Raw genomic sequence first — 24,237 nt, 5'->3', positions numbered from 1 at the left:
AGAAGCTGAACTGGAAGCGTGCTAGAACTGGCCCTTGGCACTGCAGGCTTCCCAAGCAGAAGCTTAACCAGCTGAGCCACGGCATGTGCCCACCAGAAGCAATTGTAGAAATCAAACATATTAAAGAATTCTAAGTAGCACTGTTCCCTTAATATTTTAAATCTTAAATATAAATTTATAATATCAGTGTTATCTATTGAAAACAAAAAGAAAGTCCTAAGTATTTTTAAAACAATTTCCATTAGCAATCTGTTATGCTATCTAATTTTATTATTTTGAAAAAAAACTCCTTTACCATATAAACCTGATCTATGCAGTGCTAAGTAGCCATCTTATTTTAACATCTGTCAAATTCATATACCCAATTTTGCATACCTTTGCAGTATTCATGTTATTCTTCTGTCTCTATAGTTTACTGTCTTAATGAGCGCAGACAAGTGAACACACAAAACGACCTTGACTATCCTTTAACAGAAGACTACTCAATGAACAACAGTATTAAAGAGACCCTATACAGACACCAAGAGTTTGTAAGACATCTCTTAAGGCGGCACCACCACTCTGGCAAGCAATTTGGCTCTGTGGACCAAGGGCCTGGAAAGTGTCACTCTGTCTTAACAAAGTGGTCCCATATCCATCAATGAACTCCAAGGAAATAGTCATAAGTGAATATACAGTGTCACTGTTTGCAACAGAAAAACAGTAAAATCTATAGTAAACTGGGTAAGTAATTTATGGTGTGTAATATATAATAAGCAGTTTATAAAATGATATCCAGTAATATTGATGAACACAGAAAAGCAATTATATTTATGTGGAAGCTATAGAATAATAAGAATAATGTTAGTAGTAGATGTTTCTGAATGCTGACATAGTGAGCAATTTTACTTCTAATCTTTTGTATTTTTATGATTATCATAATAATCAAATACCATAACAACAAAATAATGAAAGCTGTTAGCTTACAAAGATAGGAAATCAATTCAACAACTTAATATGGCTTGTATCCAATCTTTGGATTAGGACAATTAAAATATTCTTGTAATTTGAATATTTAGAAAACATTTCCCATAGCATGTATGATTTTGTAATCAGCTAAAATGTGCATTTAAATGTTTCATCTTGTCAAACCAAGTCTTAATCTTTCTATTGCACTGCTGTTTTTTAAAATGCAAGCTTACTTTTGGTCTGCACTTCTACTCTTGGATTATCACATTAAGACTCCCTAATATAACTGTCCTGACAAAACTGCTCTCTTTATTGCTATGTCAGTCTTGATCTCAATGCATAGAAGTCGGCATTTACTAATGAAAATATGACAACAACCAAGTGATGATGTCCAAACTGAAGACCCCTTTTCTCTTAAATAATAATGCTATGGGAAAAGATCACAGGGATAGAAGAAAATATGAAATTTAAAACCAGGAAAGAAATCACATGTAACTAAAAACTGGAATGTTGGTGCTGGCCTTGTGGCTTAGCGGTAAAGCTGCCCTTTCAGAGGTCAGCATCCATATGGGCACCGGTTCCTGTCCTGGCTGCCCCACTTACAATCCAGCGTCCCTGCTAATGGCCTGGGCAGCAGCTGAAGGTCCTAGTGCTTGGGCCCTTGATGCCCACTGGGAGACCCAGAGGAAGGTCCTGGTTCCTGGCTCCTGGCTTTGACCTGGCTCTGCCCTGTTGTGGTCACTTAGGGTGAACCCGCGGATAGAAGATCTCTCTCTCTCTCTCTCTCTCTCTCTCTGTAATTCTGACCTTCAAATAAATAAATATTTTTTAAAAAGTGGAATATTATATTCTCATTTTTTGAGCTTATTTATGAACTGTGTGAGCACGGTATTGACAACATTACCAAACAGGAACTCAGATCAGGGAGATCCACTCAGATTTACAAAATACCATGCCCATAAATTGAGAATTTCCAGAAATAATGTCTATAGTTAAGGAAACTACTTTATAGAACTGCAAGTCTTTTAAATCTCCTGTGGATTATCTTACATGAAATACCTGTGAAAGGGTGTGCACATATATTCTCAAATATATGCCTAGTTCTAGAAATCATAAAAATGAATTTACATTTTAGCTCATGAGTGTCAAGCAATCTATAAAAACGATTGCTATCCGAGGGGATCCTCAATTTTAGGATTATCCTATGATTAAGATTCAAGATTGCCTACGATAATTTTAGGCTCTTCGTATTTTCAAAAAGCCTAACAGTATCTTCTAAGTAAAACTACAAACAAATGACCTGGTCTCAGTCCACACACACGGCACTTGGTTCCATGTGCTTGATCTTTCACATCTTTCCTGAGCTATTTTGACAGGAAGTACAACTCTTTGTATGCTGAATTCACTTCTTTTCACTTGCCACCCTTAACTGATGGTGAATGACCTTGTTCAGCTCCAGGGTATTAATTTCTACCAAGTTTTCCACATGTCAGTCTGTTCTCATCCATAGTAATAAGCTGACTAAAAAAAAAAAAAAAGGCTTGACTAACAGTGCACTTCTTTAAGTTCTCCACCCTTCCATTCCAGTATCCTATGAACATGAAAAGAAACTAGCATTAATGTATTCAGTAACCCATTGTTCCACTCCCCACCCTAAAAACACCAGTGTATTTTTAGCATATAAACCTCTAACTTCATAGAAAAGGAACATGAACCAATATACTATACTAAACGCAGCAATAGTTTCAATAATTAAAATGGCTTTACAAATACAGATGTAACACTGACAAGGGAGTCTAAGAAATGTTGTGTCTCCCCAGCTTTGTACACTCCTTGACTTACTGTAATTTTTCTAACCTTCCCAATGGACAGGTGTTGTTTGTTGTATAAAATGGAAAGTAATCATTCTTACCTTGAAGCACATGGCAGAACTAAACAGATAGAAAATAGTACAAGTAAACTGTCAACCCCAGTGCTAGGCACCAGTAGAGCACTCAACAAGCACTAGAAACCATTATTACATTGTTCATATTTTTGTGAGTAGGTAAAACTTCAATGCATACCACTGCATATTGAACTAAAATTTTCATTAGTGTTAGCTTTGATTCACACAGATCCAATCTGAGTTGTAATATTCAAATAATAGTTCAACTTGTCTTCTTCAAAATGGGGCAGTCAATGTTTTCTTTGGAGACTGACCACTGATTGATTGCTGTTGCTTGGGACAAAAGGCCTTCTGTTTATACAGCATAATGCTGTAGATAAAAGTATTCTATTGAAGTTCACATGCAAATACAGTATTCTAGTACCTGAGAAAGTCCGGAGTTGTCAGTGTGGTTTAGTTGACATAAAATTATCATTTTTTTGTTTGCACATATGTTGTGTGTTTTTTTTTCCAGTTTCCTGTTTTGAATGACAGAGGGTTAGAAGTATAGAGTGGGAAGCTGGGGGATGTGCTCCCTTATGAATATTCTAGAATCTAGAAGAGTTGAAGTTTGGAAGGGGACAGGTTGAGGTATAAAATCTTTTAGGTTGAGGGGTAAAATGTTTTAGAAGTATTCACTTATCTTAAAGAATTCCAGTTTATTGTTTGACGATTTGTTTCATGCATTCTAACAATATTATCCTCATAACATTCAATGTACGCAAACAGACACTCATTTTTCTCTAAAACCACCTAAGTTTCAATTGCTAAAAATGGTGAAACTACAGGTGGATCTAAAAGCAACAAGAACCAATCTCTGATTTTTTTTTTTTTTTTTTGGAGGGAAGCCAAATGCTATTGCCTGCAGTAAGTTAACTTCAGATCAAGGGACCAAAGCCATAATTTGTTGCCTTCAAAACCATTACACATTTAGAACTATACTATCTGTAGTTTGTACATGTATGGTGAACATTTCTCTAACTGTCCTATACTGTCTAATACATAGTATATATTTACACATACACAATCTTGATCAAAATTATCTTGGTTTCTCAGAAGATGGATATGTTTTAGGTTCAAATCACAGTACTGAAGACTTGAGAAACTTTTGACCTGACATAGTTTAAGAGCACAGAACTGGAATTCCGCCTCACTGCTTTATCTGCCAAGATGATTTTCAGTGCTGTGTGCTTGTGGTTCTGTAGTTTTATTGTATACTTTAGCAGTAACATTGTTTAATTTGGTTCTCTGTTTAACTTGAAAAACAATTAAATGCAAATTAGGATTTTTATAAGTAAACCAGTGGGTACTAGTAAAACAGTGGTGCTCGGTTTGAGAACATTAATTATATGAGCTTTAGTCCATCTTCCCCTGACCTTAGAAGAAAAGTCATGGCTATAAAGGAAAAGCAAAAGATTTTGACTTTGGTCTCTTACAAATTGACTAGGTCCCCATTTTATTTCCTGGAAAAATAGCTTAGCTTTTCCTATCTATGCTGCTGTGGGCAAGACGAATAAAGAAACATGTCAACAACGAAATAAACACAAATGTAGTTGCATCATTACTACATGGGAAGGCTCCTTCTAATAAAGACATGTTGCTATAGAAAGGGCATGTCTTGCATTTCCAAAATTAAAGTGTCATTTATGGATTGCACTCAAAATATAATTTCAAGTGGGGTAAGGAACACAACAAATGTATTTTTTTTTGTCTTCACAAGATGTTTGTGAGAGTTCCCTTTCTCATCTAGAGAATCTCATATTCTCATAGTTGGCTGAGAATATTAATATGGAGAAAAATACAACATTTGCAAGAAACAATATGGAGTTTGACCAAGGTTAACAACTAGGTCTTACTTTGAACCTTCAATTGATTAAGGAACTAGGTATCTGTTCTCTAAATAAAACTTTATGGTTTTCCTGACAATGGCATGATTCTTAATAGGTTTCTTGTCTCTGGTTTCTAGTCAGATGATTTTTGACACCATTGCTATAAAAAGGGCAGAGTAAATTTACCACGTTTAGAAATGACAGGTGCCAACCAAACACTCATGGACTTCTAAGAGGCACTTAGATAAACTGATGTTTGGTCTTCTTCAGATTATTATTAAGTAAGCATCTTATCAGGATGCTGCTCAGTATATTCGCAGTGCACTTGTGTTCCTAGTCAAAGGAAAACAAATACAACCATTGTGAGATACAAAGCAAGGGTTTTCGCTGCTGTTGTTTTGTTTTGTTACGGATGCACATAATCCCTTGCAGGGAGTGAAATGCCTAGAGGAGAAAGCAATGTGTCCCATTTTCACCTTAGTCCCCTCAGAAAGGTAAGCAGAGCAGGTGTGCCCTGAGCTTGGCACGCCGCAGGTCACTCCTGTCTGGATCTGCCCACAAAGACTTTGCTTCTCATTGGAGCAATTACTCATCACTTCAGGAGATTCTCAATAAAATCAATTGGCCTCATTTTCCTGACCTACAGAGCAGCTTTGTTTAGTGCTAAAATGAGTTTCATGATTCTTATCATTTACCAAATAGCCTGCTCAGTTAATCATCCTTTCTGGAATGAAATAAGTACTCTAGTCATTATATATCCCTTGCTGTGGTTTGAGAATGAATTGGTCCTCAAACTCATGTAAGAGTTTAGTCCCCCAAGTCTTATGTTAACAGAACTACTCCCAAAGCCTTACGTTAACAGCACTACTTCAATGAAAAGCTAATCCAACAGAGTCTCAGGGAAGTGATTATATTGGATCAGGACATTTAGCAGGATTCCCAGTGATCGGATTCTATTGGCTTTACTGGGAGAGACACAGACACATACAGATTTGCATGCTCCCTATCTCTTGTTACATGATGCACTGTGCCTGAAAGAACTCTATCACCAGATGCCAAAGGCAAGGGACCTGCCCAGTCTTGGACTGTGAACCTCTAGAACTGAGAGCCAAAAACAAACAAACAAAGTAATTTCTTTAATAAAGTTAGCTTGCCTCAGGATTTCATGATAGTAGTGAAAAGCTGACTGACACACCATCAACTCTCCAGGAAAAAACATAGCACCACACTTCTCAGGATCCAATGGGTTGTGTTCTTGGGCCCTTGACACTCAGACCAATGCGTTTGGTCCACTATTCTTTTTTTTTTAATTTATTATTATTATTATTATTATTATTATTTGACAGGCAGAGTGGACAGTGAGAGAGACAGAGAGAAAGGTCTTCCTTTGCTGTTGGTTCACCCTCCAATGGCCGCCGTGGCCGGCGCACCGCGCTAATCCGATGGCAGGAGCCAGGTACTTATCCTGGTCTCCCATGGGGTGCAGGGCCCAAGCACTTGGGCCATCCTCCACTGCCCTCCTGGGCCACAGCAGAGAGCTGGCCTGGAAGAGGGGCAACCGGGACAGAATCCGGCGCCCCGACCGGGACTAGAACCCGGTGTGCCAGCGCCGCAAGGTGGAGGATTAGCCTAGTGAGCCACAACGCCGGCCCACTATTCGTTTTATAGTCTTTGAGACCTGTAAACCACTCTCCTTCTGTGTATTTGGTATCTCTTTTCTTTGCTCTGCACTCTTGAGTAGGGGATCTGAGGTGAAGACAGTGGGTGGATGTGAAAGACAAAGGAAAAATGCTCAGAAGATGATAACCTTTTAACATGCAAATTATCTAGGATGAGTTCAACATTTGCAGTGACATGCACAGACCTGCAGATACACGTGGGATTCGCAGTGCCTGAGCTAGCCTGCTTTTAGAAAGTATCGGTGTAAGTGGAGAGTTGTAGTCTTCGCATGGTGACCTTCAGTGTGCATGCTTCCTCTAGAATGAAGAAGATGAGAAAGAGGCAAACAAAATAGCCAACAGAAGAGTAATGAACCATTTCATGCTGGACACATAGAAACATGAGTAAAAGAGAAAGTGGACATCTGAGAGAGAGAAAAGAAGGGCAAATCTCCTCATATTAAAAATGCATATATTTGTAGGTTTTAAATATTTTAGTAAAATCGCTATTCATATGTTGAATCCTAAGTATCTAAAATGCAACATTACCAAAAGTGCCTACATTACAGTTTGTGGTACCAAAGTAACACAGACGCTAATAACTGCACCCTTTATTCGAAGGGACTCATTGGGCATCACCATGTAATCTGACAGGAGGAAAAGCCAATCAGCACTAGGCAGGGAAATATATCTCCAGCAATATCTAGTGGGTGGGAACTAACTAAAGGGGAAACACTACCATCTTCAACTCACTGGCTCCATCTGTCCTTTCAAGAGAAAGGCAAGAAGTCCTAACGAGAAGCATCTCCAACTATTAAGGCTCAATTTGTGGACCAAAAGGTATTCTACTGGACAGATACATTCACTGTTCCAAGCCTGCTCTGACAGGTGCAACGCTGCAGGGCAGTCAACTTTGTCTTACTAATTCTCTAAGTGCATCAATTTGCTCAAGTGATGACATCATCCTTGACTATCTCCCACAGAAACACAATTATTGTCTCCTACTGTCTAGATTAAAGCACTGACTCCAGCCTGATGCCTTGATGATACCAACAGTCAGCCAAGTCCTTCTAACCTTTGGCCATTCCCTCGTGAATATCTCTACTGGTCAAAACCAGATCGATCTTCCTAAAATCTGTGAAACACATCCATCCCTCTGTTCTAAAGCTGTGAGGGCTGCTCACTTGAAGTTGACCTCACTGTTAGGTAGCTTCTTTGACGATGATAAGATCATCCACTTCAAACCTTTTCCAGGCAATGCAACATCCCTGTGAATTGCCCTGTATTTGAGAGCAAATGGTCAGGATTAGAATCCTGACCTCACCTTGTTGCAGGGTGATGTGGGGCAAGTAACTGACATTTCCTCAGTAAAACTCTGCAGCAAGGTTGGACAGATGATTTTTTTTTAAATGTATCTTCTTCTCTTGGTGGCTGTGAGGACCAATGGCAACCATCTCAGGAAAATGCCCAGCTCTTGATGCTCAACAAATGCAGAGATTAGTATCAGACACTTGTTTATACCAACATCTCAGGTGCAATGTATCCCTCTCCTCATCGTATTTCTTTACGTCTTGCTCAGATTAACCCTAAATGCATCACTGAACCAACAAATCAGCATGCCAATATTCCCCTAGAATCTGTTTCATGTTTTCTGCATGAAATTTTTTGTAGAGTGAGCCTTCAACCATGCTGCACTTCCTTAGGTAGCTACCATGAGCCTGCTATGAGTCTAAAAGGAGTTGCATTAAATTTTTCAGGTTTTAAGATTACTGAGGTTCTGAATTTATTCATCTGGTCTCTACAAGTGGAGTGTAAGACCCATGGGGACAGAAATGCTATCTTGCATTTTTTATGTAACCACAGAGAGCCAAGTCTGAAGCTGGGTAGCTGTTGGACACCTATTTCTAATGTCTGCGAAGTCTGCATGTATATACCTCAGTACTGCCAGACCCTGACATCTCTGCTTGCAGTAGGAATTTACCAGCCCCTCACAAACCCAGAGTGGGTTAACACGAAGCCTCTGGCGACTTGACTTCACTACCTTTTCTTCTTGCCCTGTTCCCCCTTCACACTGATGCTCTTGTGGGTATGACATGAAGTCAGGAGATGAACAATCAGGACGCTGGTGGCAGAAATTCTGTAATAACACAATGAATAGGTTCATGGTCTACACTAACATTATTGACAGATGTGGCCTATGAACAGGGAAAAAAAAGACTGAAATGGAGTAAAAGAGAGACTTCAATTTAGCGGATGTATCATTTCACAAGAGAAATCACATTGTGTAGCAGCAATAGCACTGAAAACTTGGCAAAACTATCAAGTTGTTGGAAGGTTGTTATTTACTGACCTCACTGAGATAAACTTCAAAACAAACTTCATTTTTACGTAGATAAGGTGAACAAATTTCACCCACACTCCTGTTCTCCTCCTTCCTTATTCTTTAATTTTTTAATGATATACTTTCAGTTTATTTTATAATCATAAGCTTAACCCTCCATTAAGTAAAGGTTTCCTATCCATCAGTCACTATTCTTTATCAGACCACAAATGACTTAAAAGAGCTGGAATTCCCAGCCTCTCTGAATACTCTTGAGGTCTTTGCTCAATACTTTATGAAACATTTTGTCTTAAGAGAGTTAAAGGGGCTGGCGCTGTGACTCAGCGGGTTAACGCCCTGGCCTGAAGCGCCCACATTCCAGATGGGCGCCAGTTCGAGACCCGGCTGCTCCACATCCGATCCAGCTCTCTGCTGTGGCCTGGGAAAGCAGTGGAAGATGGCCCACATCCTTGGGCCCCTGCACCTGTGCGGGAGACCCAGAGGAAGCTCCTGGCTCCTGGCTTCGCAACGGCTCAGCTCTGGCCATTACGGCCAATTGGGGAGTGAACCAGCGGATGGAAGACCTCTCTCTCTCTCTCTCTCTCTCTCTCTCTGCCTCTCTTCCTCTCTGTGTAACTCTGACTTTCAAATAAATAAATAAATCTTTCAAAAAAATAAAAAGAGAGTAAGCTTATTTAAGAAAATTATTCTTGACATTAGCCATCCTGACTTACTGGATCCCAGTCATGCTAATAATTGCCTCTCTGTAATTTCACAACAGAACATTTGTGTCATTTTCTTCTGAAAAAAAAGAGGACTAAAAGTATTTATGTTGTGAATATATATTTAAGAGTAAATGAGGCCAGTGCCATGGCTCACTTGGCTAATCCTCTGCCTGCAGCGCTGGCACCCAGGGTTCTAGTCCCGGTTGGGAGCACCGTATTCTGTCCTGGTTGCTCCTCTTCCAGTCCAGCTCTCTGCTGTGGCCCGGGAAGGCAGTGGAGGATGGCCCAAGTGCTTGGGCCCTGCACCTGCATGGGAGACCAGGAGAAGCACCTGGCTCCTGGCTTTAGATCGGCACAGTGTGCCGATCGTAGCGGCCATTTGGGGAGTGAACCAACAGAGGGAAGACCTTTCTCTCTGTCTCTCTCTCTCACTGTCTAACTCTGCCTGTCAAAAAAAAAAAAAAAAAAAAAAAAGAGTAAATGAAATAACACACATGAAACAAGAGATAAAATGAGATAAAATACCCCGTAGGTAATGCTATAATAAGTAAGAGATGATATCATTTAGCTGAGAAGTATGCCTGAGACAAATTCTTTCCATCATGAAAGGCAGAAGGATTATATCTGAGGATATTACAGAAAGCAGTGGAGGTCGGGGTAGCACACAGGTATAATGCTCACAGAGTGGGTCACTATGACCAAAGTGTTTTCTTCCCATGCGAACTTAACATTCTTAAGTGAATTCTATACTTTCTTGAATGAGTTTATTCTGGGGAATAAATCCCGCCAGTATTCAACAGACAGTTTAACTTATTAACACATCCCTATGAGAGGAGCACTTTATGTGCCAATAAATTTAAAATCAATATAAAGTTTTTTCTCTCCTTCAACCTCCTAGTTTATTTTTATGTCCTCAATTCACATTTTAATTCATTCCTCACCACATTTTTGTACATTTCTCCCAACCTACAATGCCACTTGGAGTATGAATTTGCATGTATTTGCACTGGAGTAGCATACAACTATATTCTTTGAGAAGGCAGTCCCTGAACACAACACTCAAAGAGAGCAATATGAGAAATTCCCATCTCAGCCTCCTTCTTTAAGTAAATGAAAACACTTCAGTCCTACACTATTTCTAGATTAACACGGCTTCCAATAGCCATCGCTTGTCAATCATCCTGGTAACAACTCTAAAATTTTCAAAAACCAGAGGAAAACCAAGCCACCTAGGGCTTAACTAGAATGTCCTGGTCAGAATGCTCCATTTTGTACTTGCACTCCAAAGAGCATGACAACATAATCTTAAAACCAAACATATAACTTCCTACAAAGTATTTCTCTCCTGCTGAAATTACCAACAATGATTCAGATTCTAAAACTGTAACTGGTTACCATTTGAGAAAGAACATTCAGTTGGTCCACTTTGATTCTTCTAAAAGACGCCAGTTATATCTGAACCAACACCACGGCTGCCCTGCATCCCAAGAGCTGCGCAGAGAGAAGATGATCTGATCTGTGTCTAGAATGGAACACTAGGACATGCCAGCTGCAGACTGAACATTGTGTATCTCTACTCTTAAGGAGATGCCTAGAAAGCTCATAACTTGTGGTCATCTGTCTTTTTTGTTGAGGAATGATTTGACTCACAAAAGGTAGTGTGCAGAAGGAGAGAATGAGGCAACACTGAGCCTTGCTCTTCTCCCTAACAACCCCACCTGCGACAGGGGGCTGCCCACGCTCTGCACGCACTTCCCATGCTTCCTGAAGGTGTCACCAGGAGGGTTCTATTTTCAAATGGTCACAAAAAGAAAATGAAGACAGAGGGCTCTTCTTGAAGTGAATTCAATTAATATGATGCTCATTAGCCATAAAATAACAGTTTCTAAGGACAAAATACATCTTCTAGTGGTATGTGGGATTTCAGGAAACACAGGATTTAGAGGAAAGCTGACCTTCTGAAATTGAGGACATGCACTTTACATGCTTTATCCAGCATCAGCACTTGTAATGTGGCTAGCCTGATGGAGGAACTAAGTGTTGAAGTTTAAAGTTTATTTAAATGCATCACCTTAAATTAGATTAAATCGTAAACAGACACATATAGTTACCATATAAGACAACACAGGCTTAGCACCATCACTCGAATCTACCAAGAGTGTTTATACAATGCTTCATTTTTTCCCAAAAGTATTCTTTAGGGAACTGGATCTCAAATCTGTGTTCTTGACTATACAACTGCAAAGTCAGTGTGAAATAAAAATAAATCTATCATCCACTAGTTGAAACTGCATGAAACTTAATGTGTTTGACCTATGGACTTTTTTCTCCGTGTTTGCTATGGCATTACAGAGAAAGAGGAAAGAAAAAAGAAAGCAATCAATTGTTTCCTTTTATTTTGCAATCAACATTTCCCTGCAGTTTGTTATCTGAAAGCCATAAGAAAAACCAGACTAGAGAATGGAAAACAAGAACACAACAATAATAACAAATAGGAGTATGTGATGGAGAGAGAAAATGTACAGGATTAAAAACAGTGACTTTTAATTCCCACCAGTGTTCAGACTAGGAGGCACATGCATCAACAATCAGACAAAGTGGGAAGATGATAAGTTTTAAAATGCGTTTTGCCAGCAACCACAGGACCAAATAATTCTGACGTTTCAAGGGCCCTTACACATTATCCACTTCCATCTGTCCTGCAGATCTATGTAATTTGAAACCCAGAGAAGTAGAGCTCTCAGAGTCCCTGGGATAATAGCTAAGCTTGGGCCCAGCTCTCGGGTCGGTGCTTACTCCACTCTGACTTGCCCACTGCCTCTGCTGAGCAGAGTGGTGCTCCAGTGGACAAAGAGCCTCCTCTCCACCTCCACTTGTCCTGACCTCCGGTGAGCCGGTGATAAAGACGATTTCAAACCACACTCCTCGCTGGACACAAAGGCTCCCTTCCCTGCCGGGGCATTCCTAAAGACCGTGCAATTTACACAGTTTACCAAACACAGCGTGAAAAGGGGGAATTATAAAAGAGAACGCTTACATGGGAATAATTTTTGAGTTTACGCTGCCCTGAGCTATAGAAGTAGTTCACACTACACTCAAAAGACGTACGGGTTCAAGAGAGACAGCTCCAAGTTTTAAAGCAAATGACTACTGATGTAACTAGGCTTTGGCGACTGAAGGGGATGATGACAAGATATTAAGATAAAAGCACACAAGCATTTGCAGGAAAAGAAAGAAGCGACCATCCTCATTTTGGAGTTGAAACTCAGATACCATCTAGCCCAGAACCCTCGCTCTACCCACAAAAACTCTGTGAAGCCAGATTTTAAATGGCTGGCTCCAAGTCACCCCTCAAGCAAGCAGAATTGGATTTTAGGCTCCATGTTCAGAGGCCTTTTTTTTCTTTGACTTTTGTTTTGTTTTGATTTTACTCTAGAAACCACTATAGGACAGATGACTATAAACCAAAATAATAAGAATGATAATAATAATAAAAGACAATTATCCTGCATATGTCATGATTGTTTAAGAATGTCCATTTTCGAATTGAGTCATATTTTGACAAAAAATTTCCCATGATTTTATATGCAGTTTCAAGGGGTACTGGTGCAAGACAGAAAATTCAGGAGCTGTGTGAAAGACCAAGAAATAAATCTACTTTATTGTCTGAATTTTGCAGACTTTTCTGGTTCTCAGATAATCTTCTGCAGATAAATGCCATACTACTGCTGATAAGAGCAAGCGTATAAATAACACTGCACATTTTAAATGTCATGTACTTTGAATTTTACACTGTGCTGTTATAAATGAATCCATAAGAGGAACAGAGAATGCTAAGTAAATACTGTCATAGGGCTTACATTCTGGTGCTGCTGGTCTTGTTGATGATAACCGATTTTCCTGTTTGATCCACATTATGATCCAATCCAAAGTAAGCTGCCACTCGATGGACAAGCATCCTCTGATACGATGACATCTGAGGGAACTTTTTGTAATGATTACTGGAACAGAGTCCAAGAGAAAGTGGAGTCAGCATTTTTATTTCTTGCCCACAGTAGGTCTTACAGGTGCACACATACAACTGTTTCTCTTTCATTCCGGCTACCAAGCCTATCTCATTTCTGGCATTACTTAATGTCCTCATTTCCAGACAAATTTTCCACTTATTATAGATTTATTGATTACGCTGCAATAAGTATCTTTGTTTCCCAGTTACACATTTCTCCTGCCAGAGAGAACTTGATGCTTGTGGCAGACTGTTCTATTTCAGTCCATGGTACCTTATCAACGGAGCCAGGCACAGGACAAATGATGTGACATAATAGGTGATTGCAGATGCCTATCTGGACATGTGTCATTACACGGTTCATGCCGAAAGCAGCACAATTATTTCAGGCATAACTGACTGCAGCCAGCTGGAGCCCATTAAAAAACTATAATAAAAATGAAAAGGGTCGTGCCCTGGTACAGCTACTCTATGCTGATCAGTGGCCCCCTGTTCACAGCCCTTTTGTCAGGCATTTAAGAAGCAGGAGCACACATGGGCCAAGCAACAATTCCCGTCAGTGTACAGCTCCTCACTCCAGTAACATCCCTGCTTTACAAATAAAGACACATATTATGTAGCCCTACATCATTTTGGAATGAATAATTTAACCAAAACACCAAGCTAAGACCCATGATAAAATTAACAGGCATTGTAAGTGAACATACTTGTTGTCACCAATGAAATCAATAATTTCCTGCTCCATTTTCAAAAGTATCATCCTGTCCCTGCAAAATAAATGTTAAAATGATATAGATTTATGTATTCTTCATCCTCAAAGATCTAAATAGCTCATTACATGCGTAGAAAAGGTCATTTAAATGTATATGACTACACACCTATACACAACTTCTCTATGTAACACTCGGCCGAGTGTTTACACACTACTTCTTTCTGTTTATTATTTCTTATCTCATTTGCCAAGTATTTTGTAATATCTAAACTTTGTACTCTTAATGTAGATCATGACATGGCCATAAACCACATCAAATAAGTAGTATATTTTAAATTTATAGGAATCTAGAACAAAGCAGTGTGTAAGTATTTGCTGTGGATAGATATGTTAACTGCATAACAAGATGCATAATGGGTTTATTTGATATTAATAATTTTCATTCTCTAGTTCCTCTGTGTGATCTGGAAAGCAGAGTGTAAGTTATAATGTATTGACTACCTAGATACTAAACTGACAAAGTGTAAACGTGTAAGCCATTAACGGAACAGAGAAAATACAGGAGATAGTTCAAGAAAACAGGGAGGGAACCGACATTTGACAACTGTCCTCTCAGAAGTGTTTGGATTAATTTTTACATTTTACTTGTAGAAATCTCTACTTAGCAGAGCATTAAATCTTTGGCTATAATGTAAATGAAAATCTGTGATCTCAAAAATTAAAAAAAGAAATGATGTAATAAACTTGATTGTAATATTCTACCTGACCTTCTAGAAGTAGGGGGTTTATATAACAGTTTACCTGGAATTATTCTTTAATGTGTTAATCAGAAATTCATGTAAGTCTATGCCTGTAGAATCCGTATATTCTTGACTGCAATCTGAAACAAAGAGCAAGATGGAGTTGTCAGGAATGGTAGTGGGAAGGTGGGGTGGAAAATGCCCCAGCCTTTCCCATTTCTCTCCTGCTCAGGAAAATTTTAGAAGCAGCTATCTGTATGCATATTTATTTCAAGGCTAGAAACTCGGCAGTATCACATCAGAACAGAAATGTGGCTCAGAAGCTGACACCATTGAGGGACGCCTGACGGTGGACAGACCCAAGTGTCACAGGAGGGAAGCGGGCGCCCTCTGAGTGCAGGTGCAGGGTGGAGCCAGACACCGCGTGCTCACCGCGGGCGGTAAATCGGCAAGAGCACAGGTGGCATGTGACAGAGACGGCTCAGGGGCTGAGCTCCCACGGTGAGGTTCTGTGCAAGACGGTCCCACTCTCACTGCTAACCAGTACAGGGCATACAAGGGCCCTAACTACTTCCCAGCTTTGCAAATCTCCTGACGTGGTGGAAAGTTTACTTTCTAAAACCCTTTTAGGGGTCAATATACCTTGGTTTTCAGATGTTCAGCAGCAGAGACAACCATTAGAAAGAGATAGATAGGGCATGATATTAGCAGTGGTTGCCATTGCCGATCCCCCTGATTAGACAGATGCCCTAGTCTGCCAGTGATTTAAAAAAAAAAAAAATTCTACTGCAAAGCTAATGAGTCATGGTGCTATTTTGGCTTAACTTGGTGTTGTTTTGTACAATATGTATGACAATTTGAAAGGTCCAGATCGTGGATTTGTGGTCATATGAAGGAATGACTTTTTTGGGGAAAACTATTTAGTGAAGTAAAAGTATGTTTTTTGTCTTTTTTATTTAGTACAACATTATATGATGTTATGTGGGTGCAGAGATAAAATTCATCTGCGCCAGGTGAAATATCAGTCATTCATTTAATTGACATATACATCTGTGCTTTGGTGACCACATCACTTATTGATTAAGAATTCCTAATGCATCATTACTATCCCTCAAATCAAATAAGCAATAAATTTGAATTAAAAGCAGTTTATGTTTATTTGTAAAAGCTTCTCATGGAAAAAACTGGATACTCAAATTTAAACCACCACCCCCCAAAAAAGGTAATTCTAAAAGTAATCTCTCTAGCTACACAAATATTGACAACATGAACAGAAAGAAAATCAAGTCCACATTTTTTACATACACCTAAATACAAATGCAAAATTTTACACAGCATTTGGTGGGAAGTCATTATGCATGTGAAGTCTGAGATATTTATTGTGGCTACCTGTGTGCCCCAAATGAGTGAGTTAAGGAGATGTTTTCACATTCACCTTTCGATAACATTCTGATCTTGGGCTTTTCAGAGGATTTATCTTTGTTTTTATCCTTTTCCTTTTCTCTTTCAGAGTCATCTTTCCTAGATTTATCCTCCTCTTGTAGGCTGGGGAAACTGGAAAGCTGTAAATGAATTGATTCCTGTTGGGGAAAAAATATAATAATTTAGGGCCAGATTTAATAATCTCTATCTGGTTTCCATTTTGCATAGAAGTCACTGAGTACAAGAACATGAAAGCCAGGTGCAGATTTTTTCTTAAATGTTAAAAAATTAAACCTGTCAGAAAAGTAATTGCCCTTTAAGGTGGATTAAACTTCAGAAGTCAATGGGAGGGCATGAGAAAAACCTAGCATTAAAACTTTGCCTCATGAATATTAACTTTAACCAAGCTAAACTCCGGTAGATCACAACCCTATTTTCTCAACAGTTCTATTTTTAAACACCTAGGAAAATTTCTTTTATAAGTAAACTGGTATCACATTCACTCTCTTTAAAAAAAAAAAAGCTTCTGCAGCTCTCTTCTATAATTCCTTCTAAGGAGAAATTAACACAAACACAGACAGACGGATATTATATTCCTAATTACAGACAGACCAGACATAAAGAACACCCAACAGCCAATCTGCAATAAGAAGCCTACTTTAGAAACATGCCAACGATGATTTCTACTTCCATGAAAAATAAAACTATGTAACTGTAGGAATATTAGATGAAGATTTTGATCATAACTAGTTACAAATCCCATTAGTAAATCTTCTGAACATGTAGTCATAATAAGCATTGCCTTTAGGAAAAGGTAGGAAGTAGAATTATATTTTCCATAAATTGCATGTAACTATTTAATATTATTACTTTAATAGCACTTAATCCTCTTCAAACTACAAGATCCTCTTCAACCAGCGCTTGGCCAATAGGTATCAGGGTGGGATCTATTTTTTTTGCATTTATTTTGCACTAAAAACAGATTATTTTGTATGAATTCTCATATATTAGTCATTTAGTTGATACCATGTTCTCTGTTTTGAAGAAGAATAAGCCAAATCATGTTTTTAAAATTTTTTTGAAAAAATTATGCTATGATTAAAACTATGACAAATTACCCAACATTAAGCCCACTTCTTCTTATGTAAGAGATCACATGTTGGGAAAGCTGGCTTCCACAAGTGACATTAAAATTTATGATGCAAGAAAAAAATATTCCCAGTGACTAAGTGTCTTTCACTGAGACTGAACTAATGCTCCCTCTACATGTGACTGAACTGAAGTGCTTCCTTAGACTGGCTGATCCAGAACTCCCCCTGGCCCTTGGTTAAACTGGCTACTCTCACAAGCACAAAACAAAAGCCTGCCTAAGACAAGTTTCTTTCTTGGGAAGGGCTTCATTGTAAACTTCTGGCTGGAACAAAACTACCATGCTTGGGAAGACATAATACAGAGGTGAATTGCGCCCATTTCCATTGGGGTTTCTGACTTCCACACATTTACCCTAGGGATGGACAGCTATAAAATATGTAAAATGCAGTGGGATTTGTTATTGAAACTTTTCTCTCATGCTTTGGAACAGAAAGTCTTAATCTGCAAAGGTTCAGGCCATTTCTAAGGTTATGATTTGCTTCTACCAGCTAAGCAAACTGAGGGAACAGTTCCAGCTCAGAAAACACGGCTGGGCTTGGGGAGGGGGTGTGGAGAATCGGTGGGTCAGTTGGTCAAAAGGGGAAACTGAGGGTACTCAGACCATGAAAGAGGTCTCATTACTTCTTCCAAACCGACTGAATCATCCAGCCTCTGTAAGTTTGAATCTAAAAGTCACAGAGGCTTGAGAATATATTACAAATGCAAAAGCAATGGCTGACCAACATCCACCACAAAAAAAAAAAAAAAAAAATGTCCAAACTGATGCCATGTGTTGACAGCTACTATACTTGAGGGAAAAAAAATTGGTTTGTGCATAAGTTTACATTACGCTGTTGAAAGAACACACAAAAGTGCTATAGAGTTGGTAGAAAACAATCTGTCATTTTTTAATATTTTTATTGATATACTCAATAATAAAATACAAGTTTAATAAATACATCGGTACAGGATAAGGTTATATCCAACAACAATAAAAGAATGATTCAAATTGCAGTAGTACACTGGTTGGTAAATAGTATAACATTAGAAAAGCAAAATTCCTTTAACTTAAGGACAGACTAAACCATCAGGTATGGGTCCGAGATCAAGTAATACAGGTAGCAAGAGATTTTCCCACACAGGAAAATGAAGGCAGTTTTCCAAATACTGTGAACAAAGTATACACACATTGGGTTTAGCGATACAATCCATACATTGTATACTTCCACCAGCGTTCTCTGGGATTCCGTCCACACATTTCGTAAGTGCCAGTGGTACCTAATGAAGGCATTGCATATAAACTCAAAGGTCTGCTTCTTTATTCTCTACCAAAAGTAGCACAAACACTTGCATGTATGTGTGTCTGGGTATTTGCTATCCGTGCCCTGCTCCCACCCCTCTTCAGCTAGGGGAAGGGAAGCTTGCAGGCTCTAATTCTCTCCTACAAAGCTGGTCTTGGTCTCTGAGCTTGGAACCAGCAGGAGCAAAGCACCGTTTGCATCTTACTTCTCTGCACCAATTGTATGGATAAACTAGACTCAGGTCCAGGATGGGCACTATGATACAGACGATCTCTTAACAATCTCTCCTCCTGGTACCTTGTCAAATGGGATTGAAAGCAGATTAAATCTCTAACGGCTGCTCCCCCCTGCCTGGCACTAGGAGTGGGGGCAATGGAGGCGTTACTTCTCCCAGGGTCTGTCACTCTGCAGCGTTCACGCATTTCATGGGCAGTACATTACAAGCCATCAATCCACATGGAATAATACAAGCCATGATATTCACATTATTCTCCCTCTTCAATCTCCATTAGGGATAGAAGCACAAATAAATGCAGAAGAAAAGCCACACATTTCTCAGAGCTCAAGGAAAATAAAGCATGTGGTAGAAAACATAGTATTGGCTACTGAAAGACAGCCTGTCCGTGCCTTATGACATGAGTGGCATGGTAAGGAAATGGATCCAGGGAAAAAAATACTCTTAGGACAAGATCTATAAGGAATTTATTTTTGGTCCTTGTAAAGAAAGTGCTCTCATGCTCTCTGTATTCATGAAGAGAATTTGGAATATTTCAATTAAACTAAAAAGAGACCAGCAGAAACAAAACCAAACAAAAATAATGTCTTAGTCGATTTTCCCTCCCCTGGGCTCAGATAGATTATTTTATTTTTGCCTTGACTGCTCTCAGCCTCTGAAAAAAATAAGCAAATTTCAGCAGCAAGACTATCTTTATAAGAGCTAATGCCATGCCTAAAAGGCAAACAAAGATAAATATGAATTGAAGTTTCCCATTTTCTCAGACAAGAATTTCATTGCAATTTAAACTTTTAGTCTCATAATCTTGCTGTAAGGAGCAAACAGAACGGTAAGGATATGCAGCAGTATATTAATAATGTTAACTTAAATTCACCATCAGCTCAGATTCATTTGGGACACTGTTTGCAATACTGAAAGATCTCTATCAAAGGCCATTAGAAAATAGTTCTCCAAAATCCAATGCACCTCATTCACTATTTCCTAAGTTTCCCGTGAGCCAACAGCTGGGTTTCTTATAGGCAAGTGCATCTGGGGGAGCTAAGAGGTAAGCCATCTCCAACGAGGAAGGAGATGGAAGATTTAAGACCATATTTGGTTCAGCCTTATCAAGAGAGAGCCTTTGAGGAAACTCAGCACTACTGTGCTTGCTTTTTTACTTAAGTTTTAACCTAAATTCTTTTGAATTCCTTTTCACTGGCAGTTTTCAGAGGGTCTGGAAAAAAAACAAATGTAATACTTGGTGACAAACTGTTAAACTAGTTTAGAACGTCTCACAAACACAGGTTGAAGCCAGAAAATCCTCTTTCTCCAGTTGTATTTTTCTCCCCCAAAATGCTGCATAATTCCGGGCGAACAGTCATGCACACAAAGGCGGATCCCGAGCATGCAGCTGAGCATAAAGACAGGGGCTGTACCTGATCCTGCAGTCCTTCACCTCCTGGCCTGGCTGACTCCTCACACACCGCAAGGCTGCGAGTCAGTTTCCCTTTGCCGGCTCCTGACTGGGAGGGAGGGAAGAAAGGGAAGGGAGAAGCAATAAAGGAAACAAACAGAGCACATCCTCGGACCCACTGACCACCTCCACATTCACGTGACTGCCCCAAGTCAGATCTTCAAAGCCAACGTCAGAGCTGCCACTCGGCACTGCCCACATTGGCTCGAAGCATCGGAACACTGTGTTAACAGGGGTGCAGGTGAATTTAAGCAGCACCCAGATAACTGACACCTCACACACTGCAAGGCTGCGAGTCAGTTTCCCTTTGCACTGAAACACACAAAAATAAATTGCTGCCATTTCATGAGAATGTACAGTGGCGAAAAATGACAAAAAATTAATTTTCACTGATTTGACTGAGAAGATGCTGCAAAGGTTGACAATGTGTCTTAAACAGAAGTACCTGCTTACTGCAAGCAGAAATCAATGGGTGAGACCAATTTTACTTAAAATCAAAGTACAATGAGCAGCTAAAAAAGCAGACAAATCTTCAAGTGTGGAAACAGGATCAAAGACACAGCCTTGCAATTAGCTACTCAAACCCTAAATGCTTTAACCCCAAAGCACAATGGAGTGAGAAAGATAAATGTGAAAACAACGCCATCTGAGGCAAGGCAGCACCCGTGCAACTGGGATCTGGCACAAAATCCTCGCAAAACCATCTGAACTGTTGGCAAACCTTTGAACTCTGATGTGAAATATGCAGTTTTATGGTCATGAACCTTACCTTGGATTTTCTTCTTTCTTGGTTCTGAGCCGCCAGCCGCCTCTGAGTGTTAGACACAAAATAAAACAGTCAGCCAAAGACCATGGAGGTTAGGGGAGAAAGAAAAAGAGAGAGAGAGATGTAGATGAAAGATAGATAGATAGATAGATAGATAAACAATGTCACCGCTGTCTAAAGTCCAGAAACCAGCACAGCGATACGGTATTATAATCACTAGGGACCGCTTCCCCAGACATTTGACAATTTAAGTGTTAGTGTGGCAACTTGTAGAGGGTGAAAACCAGACTTGAAGCTGCATGGCTCTTAGGCGGTTATCTGCCTTTGCTAATCAGGGCACAGAAGGAGCGCTAACACGTTGGTAGTTCAAAGAGAGCCGACACCTGCAGCCTATTTGTAGGTACAGCGTATTTTTTCTCACTAAATCCCTTTCAGTTGTCAATCCTGGCGTATTTACTCCTAACGCATTTTCACTTCCTGCTGTCATTCCAGCTGACCGCCATGTCTTCTAGTGTTTTCTCTCTCTCTGGCTGTGAATTCTAGGGTTGAGGCTTTTTTGCCAGCAGATTATGAGCTTTCTCATGCCCATGCAGGTCAAAGGACTTATGTCTCTGATGTTTCTTAGTCGACTATGACTTGGGGCCTCATTTTTCCATAGGATAACAAACCCATTTTGAAAACTCATCCAGTCTAAAGCCCCCACTTAGACCCGAAGGGGGTCTAGGAATTGGTTCTAGCACGCTGTGTGAAAATCCATCAGTTAAATACGTTCCTTGGGTACTTTTCATTGCAAAAAGGCATTTTAGAACCCAGTTCTGTCAGGGTGGGGGATGTCGAAAAAACGGGAAAGGAGAGGATCAGCATTTCGTGGCTGTCTAAGCACGCTGCCAAACTCTCCAGAAAAGAAATACATCACCGAAGTTGTCTGGAAATACAGGACCAGAACCGCAGCGGGACGCGGGGGAACACGGGGGGACGCAGGGGGACGCGGGGGACGCGGGGGGATGCGGGCTCTCCAGTTCACCTGCAGTTCCAGCTTCTCCTCTTCGTCCAGGCTTTCCGACTTAACGATGCCATTTTCAGGGGCAGCCGGCTCTGGCTCCGTCCCTCCTTCCTCCACTCTCGCCTGATTCAGGTCTCCTCGCTCAGACATCCTCCCAGACGTAAATTAAATGAACAAGGTTTTATGACCTAGAAGGTTAAGACATCAGAAAATAACATCAGTGCAGGCGAAATACTGACTATTATCCTTGAGAGATTTCAGTTCTCCCTTCGCATTTGAACTCAAATGAATAACTCAGGCATTCCTGCTTAAGTTCATAGAGAAGCAGAGTCAGACAAGATGGAATCAAGTATTTAAGGCACATCCAAGAGGCAGGTGTGGTCACCCTGTCCACACCTTCACATTCACTTGTGACTTCACCTTGCCTTCCAGATGGATCAACAAATCTTAAGTGGAAACAGAAGACTCCCACACAAATACCAGTCCCCATGCCCCACCACAAAGTGGAAGAAGATAAAAAGAATATTTTTCCAACTTTTGAACAGACGATTCTCTGCTTCTGAATCAGGAGGTGGTACTGATGTTCTGTAGTAGCTCTAAGATGACTCAAAATTATTTGCAAACTTCAGCATTCCCTAGGTATGAGAAATGCCATCCTCTCTACAAGGGGGCAAATATCAGTCAAAGAGGTAATAACTCAGTCTAAATGTAGGACCTAAATCTGGTAATAAACCTTGCAGGGTCAACGTTTCCAGGCTGCAAACTGACAGCTACATTATTAAAAGCATAAGCCCCTTTCCCAGGCTTGTGTCAGTTGTGGGTGCTGCAAGATCCCGCGGAAGGAAGTCTTTGGCAGGCAGCTCTAATGAAGCTATCGCAACTGCACCCGCTCCCGCACGCTCACAATAGACTGCAACACAGACTGGAAATGGCTTTTCAAAGTTAAAGCCTGTTATTATTTTTTTTCTCCCTACCTCCATAAAACCCCTGACACTTCCCCTTCTGATGTGCTGTCAAATGAGGCTCATGAATAATTTAGCATTTACTTCCTTCACATTTTTTTAGGCTGCAAGAAAAAAAAAAAGGAGGAAGGGATGAAGGAAGAAATAAAGGAAAGAGGGAGTGAGAGAAAGAGGAAGAGAGATGCTGTAGTTTAGAAAGCCATTTTGCTCAAAAAAATTCCCAATCACTGTCCCACGCCTAGTCATTACAATGGTCAGCATTACTGGACAAATCAGTGTTTTGATGTGTTTCTTTGAGAGTGTTTAATTACCATTTACTGAGGTACCGACTCTGTTTCCAACTAGACCCATGGAGCATGAGAAAAATCTAAACCACAGCGACTTTTATTGCAAATCTGTAAAAATCTACCATGACAGAACAGATGGTACTTAATGCTATCTGTGAAATACACAGGCTCATCTGGCAAAGGATTCTGGGAATGTAAAAGGAAAAGTTTTCCTACAGGACAGAGGTTTGCGTCCGTAGTGAACACTTTTGAGTTTCAGGATCCAGGGAATTGTGATAGATTTCAAATCAGCTGCATTCAACATGTATAGTTCACAAAATAAAAAGTTCCGTTTCCCAAAGGCAAGCAGCTTGCATTTCAGACCATTTTGGTAAAAAAGAAAATTGAAAGAAATAACAGATCGGATCAGATTTAAAATGGAGTGAACACACTGAGTCCCACTTTTACAAAGTACAAGCCTAGTGTGCTCCCGACACCAATCCTGTCTGTTTGGGTTATGGTCGGTGAGGTGTCCTGTGCAAACCAGCGCATCGCTACATTACTAATGAAAGACAGATGGGGTGACAGTCAGACAATAGGACCTTTACCTTTCACGCAGACTGTCTGCAGTACGTCTTGGCGACTTACTAGCGGCTTCTGTCGCTCTACACCGGGGAAATCCACACAAGTGATCAGAGACAACTGGAGTCCCATGTCCCCATTAACAGTTCCGAATGCTCATCTCCATGCGACTCCCTTCACACAGTGTGACACCTCATCGTCAACCTGAAAAAAGATGAAAAGTAAATAACAATCATTGCAATCATCATGGGAAG

General features: G+C 40.0%; 1 protein-coding gene across 50 annotated transcripts in view; it reads right to left on the bottom strand.

Annotated features, from left to right (window-relative positions):
• The window catches only part of ARPP21 (cAMP regulated phosphoprotein 21), a 163,663-nt gene that overhangs the window by 94,809 nt on the left and 44,617 nt on the right, over positions 1-24,237 (bottom strand). For 49 of the 50 annotated variants that reach the window (XR_011388247.1, XR_011388244.1, XR_011388249.1 and 46 more), the window contains exons 2-9: positions 24,010-24,187; positions 22,195-22,361; positions 21,174-21,215; positions 20,367-20,453; positions 16,298-16,442; positions 14,924-15,002; positions 14,118-14,177; positions 13,265-13,405 (exon numbers count right to left, since the gene is read on the bottom strand). Coding sequence is in view for 36 of the 50 variants with exons in the window: in XM_070072941.1 (XP_069929042.1) it covers positions 13,265-13,405; positions 14,118-14,177; positions 14,924-15,002; positions 16,298-16,442; positions 20,367-20,453; positions 21,174-21,215; positions 22,195-22,323 (683 nt within the window). In the remaining 14 variants the exon portion in view is untranslated. Of the gene's footprint in view, positions 1-13,264; positions 13,406-14,117; positions 14,178-14,923; positions 15,003-16,297; positions 16,443-18,316; positions 20,165-20,366; positions 20,454-21,173; positions 21,216-22,194; positions 22,362-24,009; positions 24,188-24,237 lie in introns of those variants that run through there. The other variant, XM_070072952.1, reaches the window with a different exon arrangement.

This window comes from Oryctolagus cuniculus, chromosome 4 (genome assembly GCF_964237555.1).
Source record: "Oryctolagus cuniculus chromosome 4, mOryCun1.1, whole genome shotgun sequence".
In the NCBI taxonomy this organism is placed as follows: domain Eukaryota; kingdom Metazoa; phylum Chordata; class Mammalia; order Lagomorpha; family Leporidae; genus Oryctolagus; species Oryctolagus cuniculus.
The sequence above is the reverse complement of the archived record's forward strand: the minus strand, read 5'-3'. Positions and strand labels throughout refer to the sequence as shown.